The sequence below is a fragment of the Dufourea novaeangliae genome, unplaced genomic scaffold (assembly GCF_001272555.1).
Source record: "Dufourea novaeangliae isolate 0120121106 unplaced genomic scaffold, ASM127255v1 scaffold90, whole genome shotgun sequence".
In the NCBI taxonomy this organism is placed as follows: Eukaryota; Metazoa; Arthropoda; class Insecta; order Hymenoptera; family Halictidae; genus Dufourea; species Dufourea novaeangliae.
In genome coordinates this window covers 512,975-527,663 of record NW_015373969.1, presented here as the reverse complement: position 1 = coordinate 527,663, position 14,689 = coordinate 512,975, and the positions used below count along the sequence as shown (strand labels likewise).

The window sequence follows — 14,689 nt, the reverse complement described above, 5'->3', positions numbered from 1 at the left end:
ATTTAGAAGGAATATTGCACGGGGGTCGAAACGGTCCCATATGGCATACAAAATCGTCCACCTTCCGAGGGTTAAATCAACATTTTAGTATTGCTTTCCACGTGAAAATCGCGAGGAATAATAGTGTCAGGAAAAGACGCATGTGGCTCGATCATTCAGCGACAGTCTGTCCATTTTAATAATCAATTTCATTTCCCGACGTTCCAGCCATCAGCTGATTCGCCCGCAGGGGCCGTAGAAGGTGGATTATCAATCGGTCAGGTGGGGGCTGTCTATAGCTTCCTATAACGGGGGTATAACATTTATTATCGGGTCAGGGTTAACTGTTAGGCGCGCCATACACACATGCACACACACACACACATACACACGTCCAGCGGACTGTTCTGTAGCGTCATTCTAAAAATAGTCCCGCGAACACTCCAGATATAAAACGTGACCACGCGTCTCTTCCTTTTTACGTGTGCCCTCTGTGTGTATGTATGTGCGCGCGTGTCTTTGGGATCGCAAGGCAAGACGACAGAAGATGAGCCGATTGGGCATCCGAATCGCCAGTAGAACCACCGGGTGATTATATACACAAGGTGATTCGATTGTAATAAAACCTCGAGCGATCGAGGCATCTTCTCGCGAAATTTCAATTCCCTTCAATCGCAACCACTTTTTCAAAGTATACACCTGTTCATCTGCTACTTCCTTCTGTTACTGAGGAATCTGGGCAATTGGATACTTCGAGAAATCACCTCGAATCAGGAAGAAAATTGAAAAGGAAGAAATTAGAAGTAAGGAGGCCCTCGATAGAAGTTCATCTACAGTATTCTCCGATAAGACCCTGTTGGACCTAGGATTTAGATCCTGTATGCTACAACAAACTAATTGATGCTACAACCTCGTTCGTTATAATAAAGGTTTTAATAAAGTTTAACACTATTTATTTCTTGTTCGTAACATACTTAATCTCTATTCTAAATCTACTAGTCTAGTTATAGCATTTGCACTTAAATATTGTATGTAATTTCACAAACTATAGTGACACAAATTATAGAAATACACGACACTGTTATTAACAAATTCGTATCGTCAGGTGTGTCTTTACCATGGTAACGATGGCGGACTCGGACAATCGGTAGAATTGTCGATCATCTTTGCCCACGTATGTTACAAGATATTTGTACATTGTAGCATACTGATTGTAATAATAGAGACTGTTCACTGTAGCATTCGTTCGTTGTAACATACCCCATTCTATAACGAGACGGATGTATATACTTTCCTTGGGTACGACATATTCGGAAGGTAGACACGATCGAACCCCACGGCCGACGGAACGTGACACGCGGAAGGACGTGCAAAAGAGTAATTCGAGAAATGGCGCAGGATATCGTTGCGCGGCTCATTATGCGGGCAAATCTGACCCCGATCTCCGATTGTAATAATCATCGTTCCACAATGAGAAAGAGTGAGAGGTACACGTGTGTTACATGGCCCAGTTGCCAAGGAGGGGCGGGGGGTAGGTAGAGGCCGGCCCTGAATGGCGACGCTGTCTTATACCGATCGGTGCAGCAGAAAATAATGATCCTCCCGGCTTAAAAGCCGCAGGAGAACTCTGTATACGCGAGCACAGCACGAAACGTCTTGAGCAAGGATATCGTGTTGAGTCGCGTCAAGTTTCGTGCGTTTGTTCCCGTCTTCCCGGTCTGGAGTACCTCTGCGAGTCAAATAAGGGGATTGTGACCGATTTTGGTCAGACATAACGTGACTGATCGAATAAATGTTGGATGGTTCGAGTCACAGATCATCAGAACTCTTTTTTCGTCTGTTTCTGTCTAATATACTTCCTGATTACCAGCAATCTGGTATGGTGATGATGCATCTATCGTTATTGGTCATCTGTTCTCGTTTAATCGGTAGTGTGCTCTGTAGATAATTTGGTCAAGTGATAGCCTTTCGTGAACAAACTTATGAGTCACTGTATTTATTTTTCACTGGGTTGACAGCTTTTTGCTACTTTCTTTGATGAAAAGACTTGAGGAATAGAGGGAAGTCAGAGGTAAAGTTAATCATACGAAAAAGTGAAGATTGTGTATGCTATGTTACGTTCCTGTGTGCGTGATGCTCTGACGTGTTGTGTAAAATGTAGCGTTACACAGGAATCGTGCTATCTAATCTTGAATTTCGAGATCGACGAGAGTCGTGAAAGGGAAAAGAGCATTACAAGCGGCAGTAGACACTATCCAACTTCCCAAGGGCAAGAAATTACAATCCGAGTTTGCACGGGTCAATAATTGAAATCTGTCGGAGGAGACCGGTTATTAGTTCCGCTTCGAGTACCGGAAAAATATTCATTGTTGAATATCGCGTCCCTTGCGAAGCACACGGGCCGTTTAAACACCCGTCGACACGGAGTTAATTATTTTAATTATTTTTCGACTCGTTTTATTGTGTCAAGGGTGCTGCTCGGTGAGATTGCACTCGAAGCACACTGGCCCCCCTCGGAAAAATTGCCGGCGCGTGGGATGCTCGTGTTTTCCACAGCATTTTCGTCCCTTGGTTTAATCTCGTGAATAACATCAGCTTTATAGGAAAACGAACCGAAGTCATAAAACAGGTGAGACGGATGTGACACAGGAATTATTTTCTTGTCGACAATGACTATGCGACAAACGTGATATAATTACAAATCTCGATCAAGGGACATTTCTGAAGAAAAACTCACACAGAAATGGATTAAAGAAGAAACTTTTAAAGGTATAATTGTAATGATAGTATGTAAATAATCATTAAACGTTTGATAATTAAACATTTCTTAAAGTTTATTCTCACGAAGCATCCAACGAAAGCTTTACCCCCCGATCGATCCACGAGGGTCGTTTAACCGGTTTCCAGCTGGATTCGACATTTTTTTTAATCCTTCAGAAGACGAGGATATTTATTCGGGTGGGGAAATTTCATTAGCCCGGCCCGGGGAAAATGAAACCAGGCTGCTTGCATTCCCCGCCGGACAAAAAGAGCGGTCTCGGTGTGTATAATTTTCACAAGCACCTTTCGTACACATCAGCCAGTGGCAAGGAAGGTCACACACAGTGTGTTTCAAGCACGCTCCTACAAACACACCCAGTGTTAACACTTAACTACGTGACCTAGTGTCCTCGACGTTGCACAACGAAAGCGAACCGTGCATGAAAAAAAAGCAAGCAAGCAGGCAAGCAAGCAGAATGTCTGTAGGAATAAATAGGACAAACAGAGGCGAGAGAGTAGCGACAGCATCTTCTCTCCCTCCGCCCCGACTGGATGACTATCGAACCGGAGGTTGGTTTTGTTTCTTGTTGCCTTTCGTGTTAGAAATTGCACGTTCGAGCGACGATTATCCCAGATAATGATTGATTCGCAACGAACAAGGTCGTGTTAGGAGTATAATAAAAAAAAATCGAGGAAAGAAAATAAAGTAGAGAAAAATTGCTGCTTACAGCGTGTGACGAGCCTGTTGTTGGTCTGAGTGGGGGGCGGAATCGCAGGTTGTGGGGGCGGTTGGGAGCTCAGATCCTCGAAGTTTATGATTTGCAAACAGATATCGTCCACTTCGCTCCTTATCAGCGCTATCACTTCGCTGCACAAGAACTTGGTGCCTGAAACAGAAAAGTTCGTAAACCACGATTAGCATAATCCCCCTCCTCCCCGAGTTTACCGGAGTTTCGCGAATTTTCCGCGTACATTCGGTGAGGCAAACATATAACGATTCTAAGAATAACAATTAATCATAACGGTAACATTTATTTTACGATAGCCCACTGATGCAACGAGAGACTAACATATATCTATAATAACAATGAGCAGAAACTGAAGCATATCAAAGCGAAAGAAGGAAACAGACACAAGGCTATAAAAGAAAACAATAACTGAGGGCAAGTAACGCGTATGTATAATACCTATAATGTTCGACAATAAAGCAATGGAGGATGTCCGAGGTTTTCTGATCTACAGGAAATCTATGGTGTTATACGAAATGATCGATTTCTATTGGCAGTTTCTGCTATTCGATAAAAAAGAATTATGAAACTCGAACATAGGTACGTATGTATTATCCATGGAAACGAACACACTGTTATTGGTCGCGTTAAACGGCCGCAGACCGGGGATATCTGGCGCGATAAATACCATTTAGACCGGACTCGTTAAAAGAGCGCGTCTTTTTCGAACATCTAGACGTGGGTAACGAATAAAAGAAACCGGCGATAAAACCTCGCCCGAAAGCTTCCTATAAAATCGCATCTGGATTCGATCCAAATATTTATCCTGACTTCCGTGTAACGGAAACGGCGTATATGCAACCGTAAATCGAAGATTGTTGCAGAAGCCGCGTAAAATTCACTAAGTGGGGTAACGCGATTGCGCCACTTTGTCGATCTTTTCGGATTCAACTGGACGTGTCCCGATGATCGGGCGTCGTTATCGCGAAATGTGCGGTACTGTCACGAATATAGACGCTCACGATTTCGACAAACGACACAGTTTCGTCGGATCGAAGCGACGGAAGACCTCGCGAAACATGGAGGACGGCTTTACGACGCGACGGGAATGAAATTAGATCGCGACAGGCGTGGATGATTGCGCATACTTCGACCGAGACAGAGAGAGGAGAGCTTGCAATACGATACTTACAGCGACCTTCTTAATGGAACACTTTAACACTCAATTAACGCAGGACACACTTCGCCAGGAAAATACAGAAAAAATTTCGCGACCTGTATATACACAACTGTTTCTTCTGTTTTCCACGAAATATCGAGGAGAAATTTCTTCCTTCGATCATTTCTTCTGATAGTGCTCAAATATCAGAAAGCACATATCCCACATTTCTATAAGAATAATTGAAGATTCACGCGTGTTGCGTCGTAGAGTCCTTGGCGCGATTGATCCGGCGCTTCCCGACTACACACGCGGAATTAACGTTATGCGAATAATTTAGACGAATAGAACGAATACTTGGTGAACAATAATAACTAATTGGTTGACAAGATGGGAAGAAGGATGAATTTTTTCTATTGGCCAATAAACTGTCGATGTTTCCCCTTAAGGTGTGTCAGAAAATGAACGAGGAAGCTTCTTTCCTCGTCCCTTAAGCATTCTACCTGGATTTCTGGTATCAGCCTTTGTCAAACATTAGAAAAAGGCTCCTGTAACGACCTATACGCATATGATAGCCCAAAGTGAGATACAGATATATGACTTCGATGATCAGAAACATGGTCTATACACAGAAAAATGACTGCTGATTCAGAATTATACACAGTTTTCAACCACGCTAGATACTACGAACACGAGCAACCGGTGTAAAAAAGAAAAAAGCCTTCTCTCGGTGTGTGCGGCCAGCATCAAGGTCACGGAAGCCCGTAGCCACGGGAACGCGATTAACTACCACGACGATGAGGGCAAGCTTTTGTCGCGGCTCCGCGATCACGACTAATTAGCCAGCGTGTTTACGAGTCAAGGTACCTTGGACAGAGTCCAAAAAGGGCTCGTGCGATAGGAAAGTATGTCCCGCGGACGGGGAACGCGAGGGGCCGTGGTAGGCAGGCGAGGCGTAGCCTTCGGATTCCCGATTCGGACGCGGGCCTCGTTGCGCAACCGGGGCTCGGATGGAAAACACCCTGGCACGCTGGCCGCGTAATCGGCCGGATAACCGTGCCAAGAGTGCCACCGGCCACCTGGATCCTCGAATCGTCGAACGTCATCGACATGGAATGTCAACGATGATGGGTTTCGTATCGTCGGATCGCGAATAGCGACTTGCCTCTCGATCAAAGGGGATGCAAGATCCAAAGACTCCCCTTTTGATTTTACTTCATTCATTTCCTAACGTGAGGCGTACGTCTCATCTAGCAAATCATGGACATTCGTCAGATCAACTGCAACAGTTTTACTTGTGCGCCTTTTTTTTATTTTAAAGAATTTGGTAACAGTTTAACTATGTGCACTTTTTATATCGAAGAACTTGGTTTGCTATTATGCTAGGGGGCCATTGAGATATTCGAGGCGTTCAAGTGGGGTATGTTCCAAAAATGGTTGGGAAACACTGCTGTAGAGTAAACGGTTGTAAAAGGCACCTACCGTAATGTGTGTCGAACGATCATTACATACTCGCGAACTGGTCCGAGACATAATCGCGGTGCGAGGAGTACAGAAGCAAAGGGAGGAACACAAGTAGCTTATATAGTTCGCTCGAATGGCTAATGATCAACGAACCGTGCCAGCGATTGTCGCACGATCGTGGAAACGAAGTTTCTAGGAATTTGTTAGCGAGGGAGCTTATAGGCTACTGTATATCTAGAACGCTTACGTGGGGGTAACAAAGTTTCAGATCCTTGAACAGGCTCATGGAAGAGCCTCGTTCGAGGAGGGTGTGTATAGGGAACGATAAAATTGAATGATCACCACCCACTCCACGACAAAGAAAATCCCCCGCCCTTGTTCTTACAGGGTCGCTCTCCTGGTGTCGAGATAGCAGCTAATATGTGCAATACGTGTGTGGTTTCATCGGCAACGTCACGGCGAGCTGTCCCTATCGATCCGTTCGCCGCTTTCTTTCTCTGTTTCCCATTTCCAACCGACGGTTCTCTTTGTCTCGGCGGAATTACGCACGCAGAGACACGGCGGGTCACGCACAAGCCCCGGCTTGTTAGAGGCCCCCAACTGAAATGCGAGGGAAGAAACCACCAGAGGCAAACCTCTCTCGCGGGGCCGAGCGCCGTTGTGCTTTTTCGTGTATCCCGCTTCCATTTTTCATGTAGGTTGCCTACGAACGGCTGGCGAATTAAAGCTTCACGTCCTCGAGGATTCTTATGAAAAGAGACCCACGTTTAGCACAGGGAATGTCTCTGACACGACGTTCTTTTTCATCGTTTAAGTTTAAACGGTCGATTCTCGGGATGCTGATTAATTCTGAGATCCCTGATGTGATTCTATCTCGAACATCGCAGCTAATCCGCGTAATCAGACTTTCGATATCGGATTCGATCGATCCTCTTGAGACTGATCGCATCACGAGATCGATCGACATGTGTAATCTTTATTGAAATACTGTTGGAACTTTGATATTTCTCAACGTGTTCGTTACGATATTCGATCCTCGGAGATGGTTAACGAATCTAAAGGAGATCGACACGTAATCCGTGAACGTACCGAACCGATATTACCGGAAACAGGGTTTTCCACTCCGTTCGGGAAGAAAGGCAGAAAACGAACCCGGCTGACTTTACGAGGACGATATGTGGTGTTTCGGAAACTACACACGCGCGTACAACGACGAGTTGTAAACGCCCCGGAGGATAGTAAAAACCACCAGACTTACTCGCACGGAGCTGTGAAACGGCTTCGGAAAATAAAAAAAAATGAGTGGGGGAAACGACGTTGAAACGTGCACCCCGGGAACCGAGAGGTTTAACGGCTCGAAGACTCGAAGAAGTCAAGGATTAACTGCGTCTAAAGAAGAAAACAGACACGCTGAAGCACAAACACAGAGTACGATACAGGCAGTTCTAATTATGATGTTAATTACACTGAACGAAATAAGCGGGGACTACGGAAGGCAAGGACACTTGCTTTGTTCGGACATCATTAGATTCAGCTTGCTTAAGTCCCAGGTAGTCCCGAAGGCCAGAAGCACCGAGCGCCCGACGACACGGCTAATGTTAATTAAAATGACGCCGAAGAGAGTCGTCGGTGGCTGGATAACCTGGGCTGTCTCACGGTCGATTATCATTCACGAGGAAAATCAAACGAGCCGTGGAGAGAGAAAAATCCGCGGAGACGAAAGCGCAGCCGCGTGTCGTCTTCTCAGTAGCCTTATTTTCCACCCGTACCCCCCTTCAGTTGTCCGCAGTGAAGCTGCACACCTAGAAGAATGTGTAAAAGCGAAACACAAGCAGCCAGGCGGGGGATTCCAGTGGTACTCTAACTTAATTGAAGCCAGCCCCAGGTCGAGGGGATGAATAAGGGGTGGGGAGACGTAAGAGAAAAACGTTTCCGACGTGGTCGACGACGGAAACGTTCGCTTTCGCGCGCCTTGGGTACACACGCTCTTCGTTAATTTCAGGCCGCGGAAATCCATAAAAGGCGGGGTGTCTGGTCGTTGCGAACGAGTTTGTTGATAGTAGATCCAAGATGCAGTTTAGAGGACCTCCAAGGCGTCAGGCAAACGGAGAACGTTGAGAACACTTGCTTTGTCTCGGTCGAGTAGCACCCCGGTCTCGTTAGGTCCTCGTGGCAGAGGCAGCTTTCAAACCGAGACGGGAGAAGTCCATGAGAAGAACGACGGTGGATGGGCTGAGACCAGGGAGAAGGGTTGGGTACAGCCAGGGAAAAAACGGAGAGGATAGGAAGAGGGCTGTGAAATGGGAGGGAGACGCGCAAGCAACGAGGGTTGAACGTACCCGTGGTCCATTCAGCGCAGGGTTCTTCACGAGAGAAGGAGAGAACGGGTATATCGGAGAGATGGGTGAAAGGGGTGGTCTCTTTCAACAGGCTGCATCGTCTCGAGGATGCTTTCATTTGAGAAGGGGGAGAAGGCCGATAATCCATCCGGTAGCTAAAACACTGGCGATCGATTTTTCCGAGGCTTCCGGGGAGCTCAGGGTTTCAGAGGGACGACTTCCTCATGGGGGTGTATATGGAACCGGCTCTGATGTGTTTTCACGGTTGTTCTGGGGAAGTCTAAATTGAGAAGGGTTTAGAGACCCCCCATTTGTCCTGAGATGGTTTTAACAAGGAGCTCCGTCGTCGAGATATTTGACGTTTTTCTTGGGTAGATAAATGATGACAAAAACGTCTTTTAGCAACAATAGCTTAACCTCTTTAACGCCCATACCCTTAAATCGGTATTTCAAAATTATTAGACTGACATAATATTGTATCTGGTTATTTTTCAGTCGAAAATAACAATATTAAACCAACCAATTATTTAAATTCTTTTAAAATTTATTTTTAACCGTTTAACGCCCAATTACCTCTTCCAGAGAAAAAACTTATTTCTCGCAAATTTTCACTACTAAATCCCTGGAAATACAATTTTCTCGATATGACGTATACGTCACATTGGGCATTAAAGGGTTAATTTAACTATCGGTTTGATAAACCGAAATAGAAGTTCGAAACTCGATGATAACTTTGTGTGTACACGTTCGCCGAATGTGTAACAGTTTTGTGATGACTACGCCCTCGAGGAAGATAGAGAAGGGGCAAGAGAGAGATAAAGAGGAAGAGTCCAATGGTCTGTATCTATTTCGAGACAGCGACGTGCAGACACTAATAAACCCGTGTTGATACTTCTAATGTTCTCACGATAGGGTCTACACGTGCAGAATTCTACTGGCCGGCTTTGTAACACGCGTGGCACACACGCGCCGGGGGCAGGAATAAAATTTAGCCACGTCGACGAACTCACAGCGCCCCACGTGTAAACTGTGGGCTTGTCAGGTCTTTTTACCCGACGTCAAGGTTACAGGGAACGGGGTGCTAATTAATTAAGTTTTCATAAAAACGTGTTTCGTTTATATACGGGCGAGAAACGGTTTGTGCTTCGACACGACGTTCGACAATGTTGCGATATACCCCGGTGAAATCACGAAGGTCATCTCGCAATATTTTTAGACATGCCCTGTCGCGGAGAGAGAAGCTTTTTACCTACATATTTTTCAACGCGGAACCCCCTGTCTCAAGTTTCCGAAAAATAACACTTCTGAAACCACCGTCAAAAGTTTAGAAAGAGGTACGTTTCAAATTACAGTAAATCCTCGATGAGTGTTCGATGTCTCCTTGGAATTGAACATTACAAATTTCATAAATCAATGGCCATATGTGGCTGAAACGAATATCATTGACTTCAGAATTCCAAGCTATATCACTATTCCAAACGTTCTTAAAAAATCAACACTCATCAAGGGTTTACTGTAGAACCTGATAGCGTTGTGACACTTCGAATACGAATGTCTGCTCTAAGAACAATCCGGCTGGCGGGCAATCAAACGAATTCGTGTCACACGACAGATCGACGGGCAAAAGAAGGGACCCAGGCATCGATAATACCACGGCTAGGGCGAATATAGCCAAATGCATTTCTAAAATTGCACCGGTCGTACCACCGAGCGGGCACTATAAATAAGCTTATCCCCCCGTCGGCGGATGCTCCCCTTCGCCGAAAATACATCGAGTCCGCTCGAATTCGTACGACTAATTTCACGCGTGGCCCTTCCTGGTCCAGCCGACGACTTGCTTGTACGGTGACCTTGTGCACGGATCCACACGCTACCTGATAATCGACAACGATCCGTGTGCTACCTGATTTCCGAAAAATTCTTAAAGGTATTCCAACGAACCTTTCATTCAAACACGAGAAACGAATACAGTAAATCCTCGATGAGTCTTAGAAAAACCCTCCGCACAAAACATTAAATATTCCATAAACTAATGAGAATATGCGGCTGAAACAAATGCCATTGGCTTCAGAATTCCTGGATCTATCACTGTGCTAAACCTCATTAAAAACTGAGGGTTACATCTGGGGTCCTCTCCTTGTTAGTGTCGAGGAGCCTTCGAAGACTCATCGAGGATTTACTGTATTTATGTTTCTTTGTAAAAAAAAAAAGGCTACTTGAAAAGACCAGAGTCGATTTAAATCTAGATAAAAATTCAATTATCTCCGTCGACGTGCAACCAAGACAGCCGAAGGCCCGCGATAAAACCTAGGAATTCGAATAATCGCAAAATGTCAGGGAATTATCACACGATGAGGGACCCCGGTGAAACGATTGGTGGATAGTGAGGAGGTCACGATACCGCAGTGGAACGAACAGCCGAGTGGTTAATGGGTTAACGGCTCCCTCCAATTGGTCGATGACGCTGTGCCCTCGTGACGTCACCGAGTGCAATGCCCCTGTGACGTGGCAACGTGTGCTGCAGGCCAAGCGCTGCACAGAAATAGCAGCATGCGCTTTCCTTCTCTCCTTATTCCTCGTTCGTTCCTCTCCTTCCACGGTTTGTGTCTCCCCTCCTTCTCTCTCTCAGATCCGCTCCCTTTTCAAAGTGTGCTTTCGGGTGTATGCTCGCGAAACCTCCGGTTCGTCCCGTAGAGGTCCACGGTTGCCAAAAACGGCCACGTGATCGGCCCAGGAAAATGTCAAGCGTTCTAGGCGAAAGAGGAATGGGAGGTGCCCTCTCCGCCTAGCTCACCTGGTTTACGCTGAGGCTGACCCTAATTACACCCGGGTACTATGAGATCCGATCAGGATAGCGAGAGACGGGACAGCAAACAATCTACTCTTGTGAAGTCAAGGTGGCACCAGGTAATAATATCGGTTGTCGACCGAGGAATTCTCTCAAGGTTCCACGAACAGGAAGTTCAACGAACCCGAAAGGGCAAGATCTCATTTACCTTCAACGAATCCTTTACCATCTTCCTGGCTACGGTCCCTGATGTCATCGAAAGAACGATGGTCGGAGAAATGTTATCTTCGTGTAGCTAGAAACACTCTGAGGTAGAATTTAAACTTCGATTCGAAGAAATATTGTACCAGGGGGAAGATAACGCTACATTCGTCGAAATTTCCCCATATCCCTGAGTCAAGGTAACCGTGGAAAGTGTGTTGAGAAGATAGACCGTTCAAAGTTCTCCAAACAGGGGGTCTATGACTGGAATCGAGCTATCGAGCGAATCTATCGTGAAAAGTGGACGTTAACCCCCCCCCCCTCCAACCCCTCACTCAACAATGTTCCTTATCTACCCGTAATTCTTCCTCCGAATAAGGGACTGGATTATATCGAACGAAATGCCGTGAATTCGACCTTCCCCTTCCTGTGGATGGAACCACCACCCTTTGTTAGGAGAAGAGCCTGCTCGTCTGACCTTTTCATTTTCCCTTGTCTCGTTTCTCGTTCTTCCGAAGAGGCCCTCTTCACGCCAAGCTACCAAAAGCGGCCACAAACGTATTTCTCCAATCTCCTATCCCCGTCTATAGAGCTCGAGAACTGCTCGATCATCATCGTATTCAAGAATATACGACAACCAGTCGTCAGTCCTTTCAGCTCGAATACTCGACGCTCCTGATACCGTGGAACCCAACTTGTTTCGCCGATTAATCTATATTTAAACCAGAAGGTACGTATTTCCGCTGAACAAAATCGAAACAATCTTATCGAGGATTCCCCACACTCGCCAGGTGTTGGTAGTCAACGATCGTACACACGTCTATTCCCGGTTCGCGAGAGCCAACAAGAAAGAAAAAACAAAAAAACGAGCCAAGTTAGCCGGTCACCGAAAAATTCATAAAACTTCTCCGCAGCCACTCGACGATGAACGCGTTCTCCCTCGTTCCCCGCGGGCTAATAGCGTTCTTAATGAGCGAACTTCCGAAGCCTCGATGGCAGAACAAGGCTGGGTTGGTATCGCGTGGAGAGGGGGTGGTGAGAGGGGAAGTAAAATTAACCTACAATTTCATGGGGATCCATTCACGCTGTTCTTCCGGACTCTCGACGTCGCCTCCCATCTCTTTCTCTCGCATCTTTTTCCACGGTGGATCGATCCCTCAGGCGTGTGGAATATCCACGTGGAAGAGAGAGAAGGAGAGACAGTGCCAGACACGGTTGAAAGAGGCGCCTCCCGAGGCTCTAACCCAGAGAGAAATTGACGCACACACGCACACACACCGTTACAGCTCAACAGGTAATATCCGCGGCGTTCGTTTTAATTTCTCCCCGAGCACTCCGATCGACGTATTCCCGTGATGTCGCTGTATCGGCGATCGTGACCACCATTTCTCTCTTCCTATTTGCCGGAAATATCCGTAACGCTGAACGTTCTCCAACCGACTAATTGCTTCCCCCGTATACGATACGGTACCGATCCAACCGAGTAATCGACACACACACACTGCTCACTATCCAGGAGGAAATTCTTCGGTGTGTACAGATTCGACGACTCGAAGAGCGGAAAACACGGACGGAGAGACACTAAACTCGGCTCGACGTCTTCCCGATGACTGGTTGGCGGGGCCACGCACCTTAGGCGGTGTCTTGGTGCTTGCGGTTCCCCGGCGAAGCTTTCGAAATTCGGTGAACAGAGCCCGGCTGCTCGGTGTTCCCGTCTCGACACTGTGTAACACGCTTGGTAAGGGTCGTGAACGCCTAGAGCATTAGGGTTGAAGGGTCGTTGTCCTCTGATATCACCCATGTGGTGATTCCAACGTGATCTCATGACCAAGATTACAGGATGGTTGTCGGTGATAACAGGTAGACTTTCAAAAGAAGCCATTCTTTTTAGAGGAAGAAGATGTAAACGAAGAGACACGAAGAGACCAGGCGAAAGAGAGAGGGATCGTCGGGGGTGACGTGACGTGACGACGACGAAGGTGGGCCAATGGGTACAGGAGGGAGGAGGTCGAGCGCCTTTCCGTGATGTCATTGACTACGCGGCGGCACCTGGTAGGGAAGGGAGGGATGGGAGGGCTGGAGGGACACACACGAAAAGGGGGTACGATCGACGGACGAGGGGCAGAGGGTGGGGCGTATTCAGGAACAAGAGAAGGGGGTGGAACACGAGCACGACTATTCTTGGCCGCCTCGGAACACCGTCCTCCCGCGGCTCTCGCACCGAATTGCGTAACATACGCGAGTGAGAGCACTCTCGAGGAGATCTTCGCGAAATGGCCACAGCTGCTTGATGGGGCCGATTGAAGAGCGAGATATCGATAGTCGGAAAATGGGACCACCGTTGATTTCTACTGGGGCAAACGATGCTGAGGCTTCCTCTTTTTATATGCGGTCCGAGGAATTTGAGACGTTGCGTCAGAGTCGGGCTTAAACGTAATTGTGTATTCGACCTGTTACCCCGGTTCTTTGGAGAACAAAATATACTCGAAATACTAGCTGTCGAGAAGGTTTAACTTATTCTTTTATCGTAATTATAGCATGCACAAAACTAAAAATATTTAGAAACTACTACTCAACTTTTATTTGTCAAACTTTGTGTACAGGAGAAGCGATTATTCACTATTTTGTAAGCTTTAAACAGTTAATGAGATTAAATAATTGTTGACCAGACCTGACTCACTAAACCCATTAAAATCCCACAATATCACAAGAAAGCCTGCATTGGATGCTAATAGAGAAAAGGAAATATAAGAGAATCGAAAGGTCTACATACTCTTGTATCAAGGCGATTTATAAATATTCCGTAAGATTGGCCCGTAAGGGCCCTTTAATCGAACCCCGGCGCATAATTATCCCGCAGCTCGACGGAGTCAGTAATAATTTCAAACTCCAGGCTTCATCGATCAATTTTCCATACTCTCTCGGAATCCCTCAGGTTGCATACTACAGTATGACTCAAGGTCAACCCACCCTCGGCCAAACTTTACACGCTCACGCCATTGCGTACATATGCAATTCAAGCGTTCGTAGAAACCACGCAATAAAAGCGCATTTCAACCCGCGCTATAGGCATTAATCTCCTCCCCTACTTGTCGACAGGGAGAAGACAAACCGGTTCGCGAAACGTCTGTAATCAACGACGCGCGTCCCGGAATTCCCTGGTTCCCCGTCGACCCTTGATATTTCGATCATCTCATTCCACCACCACCTCCCCCCCCCCGGGGAGTGCACGTTACCCTTGCATGAAAAAACCAAAAAAACGCAGAGAATT

The 14,689-nt window shown here is 46.5% G+C and overlaps 1 protein-coding gene across 1 annotated transcript in view; it reads right to left on the bottom strand.

Annotated features, from left to right (window-relative positions):
* The window catches only part of LOC107186792 (potassium voltage-gated channel subfamily H member 2), a 102,310-nt gene that overhangs the window by 69,425 nt on the left and 18,196 nt on the right, over positions 1-14,689 (bottom strand). Inside the window, exon 3 of the mRNA XM_015574730.1 lies at positions 3,468-3,626. Within this exon, the coding sequence (XP_015430216.1) occupies positions 3,468-3,626 (159 nt within the window). The remainder of the gene's footprint in view (positions 1-3,467; positions 3,627-14,689) is intronic.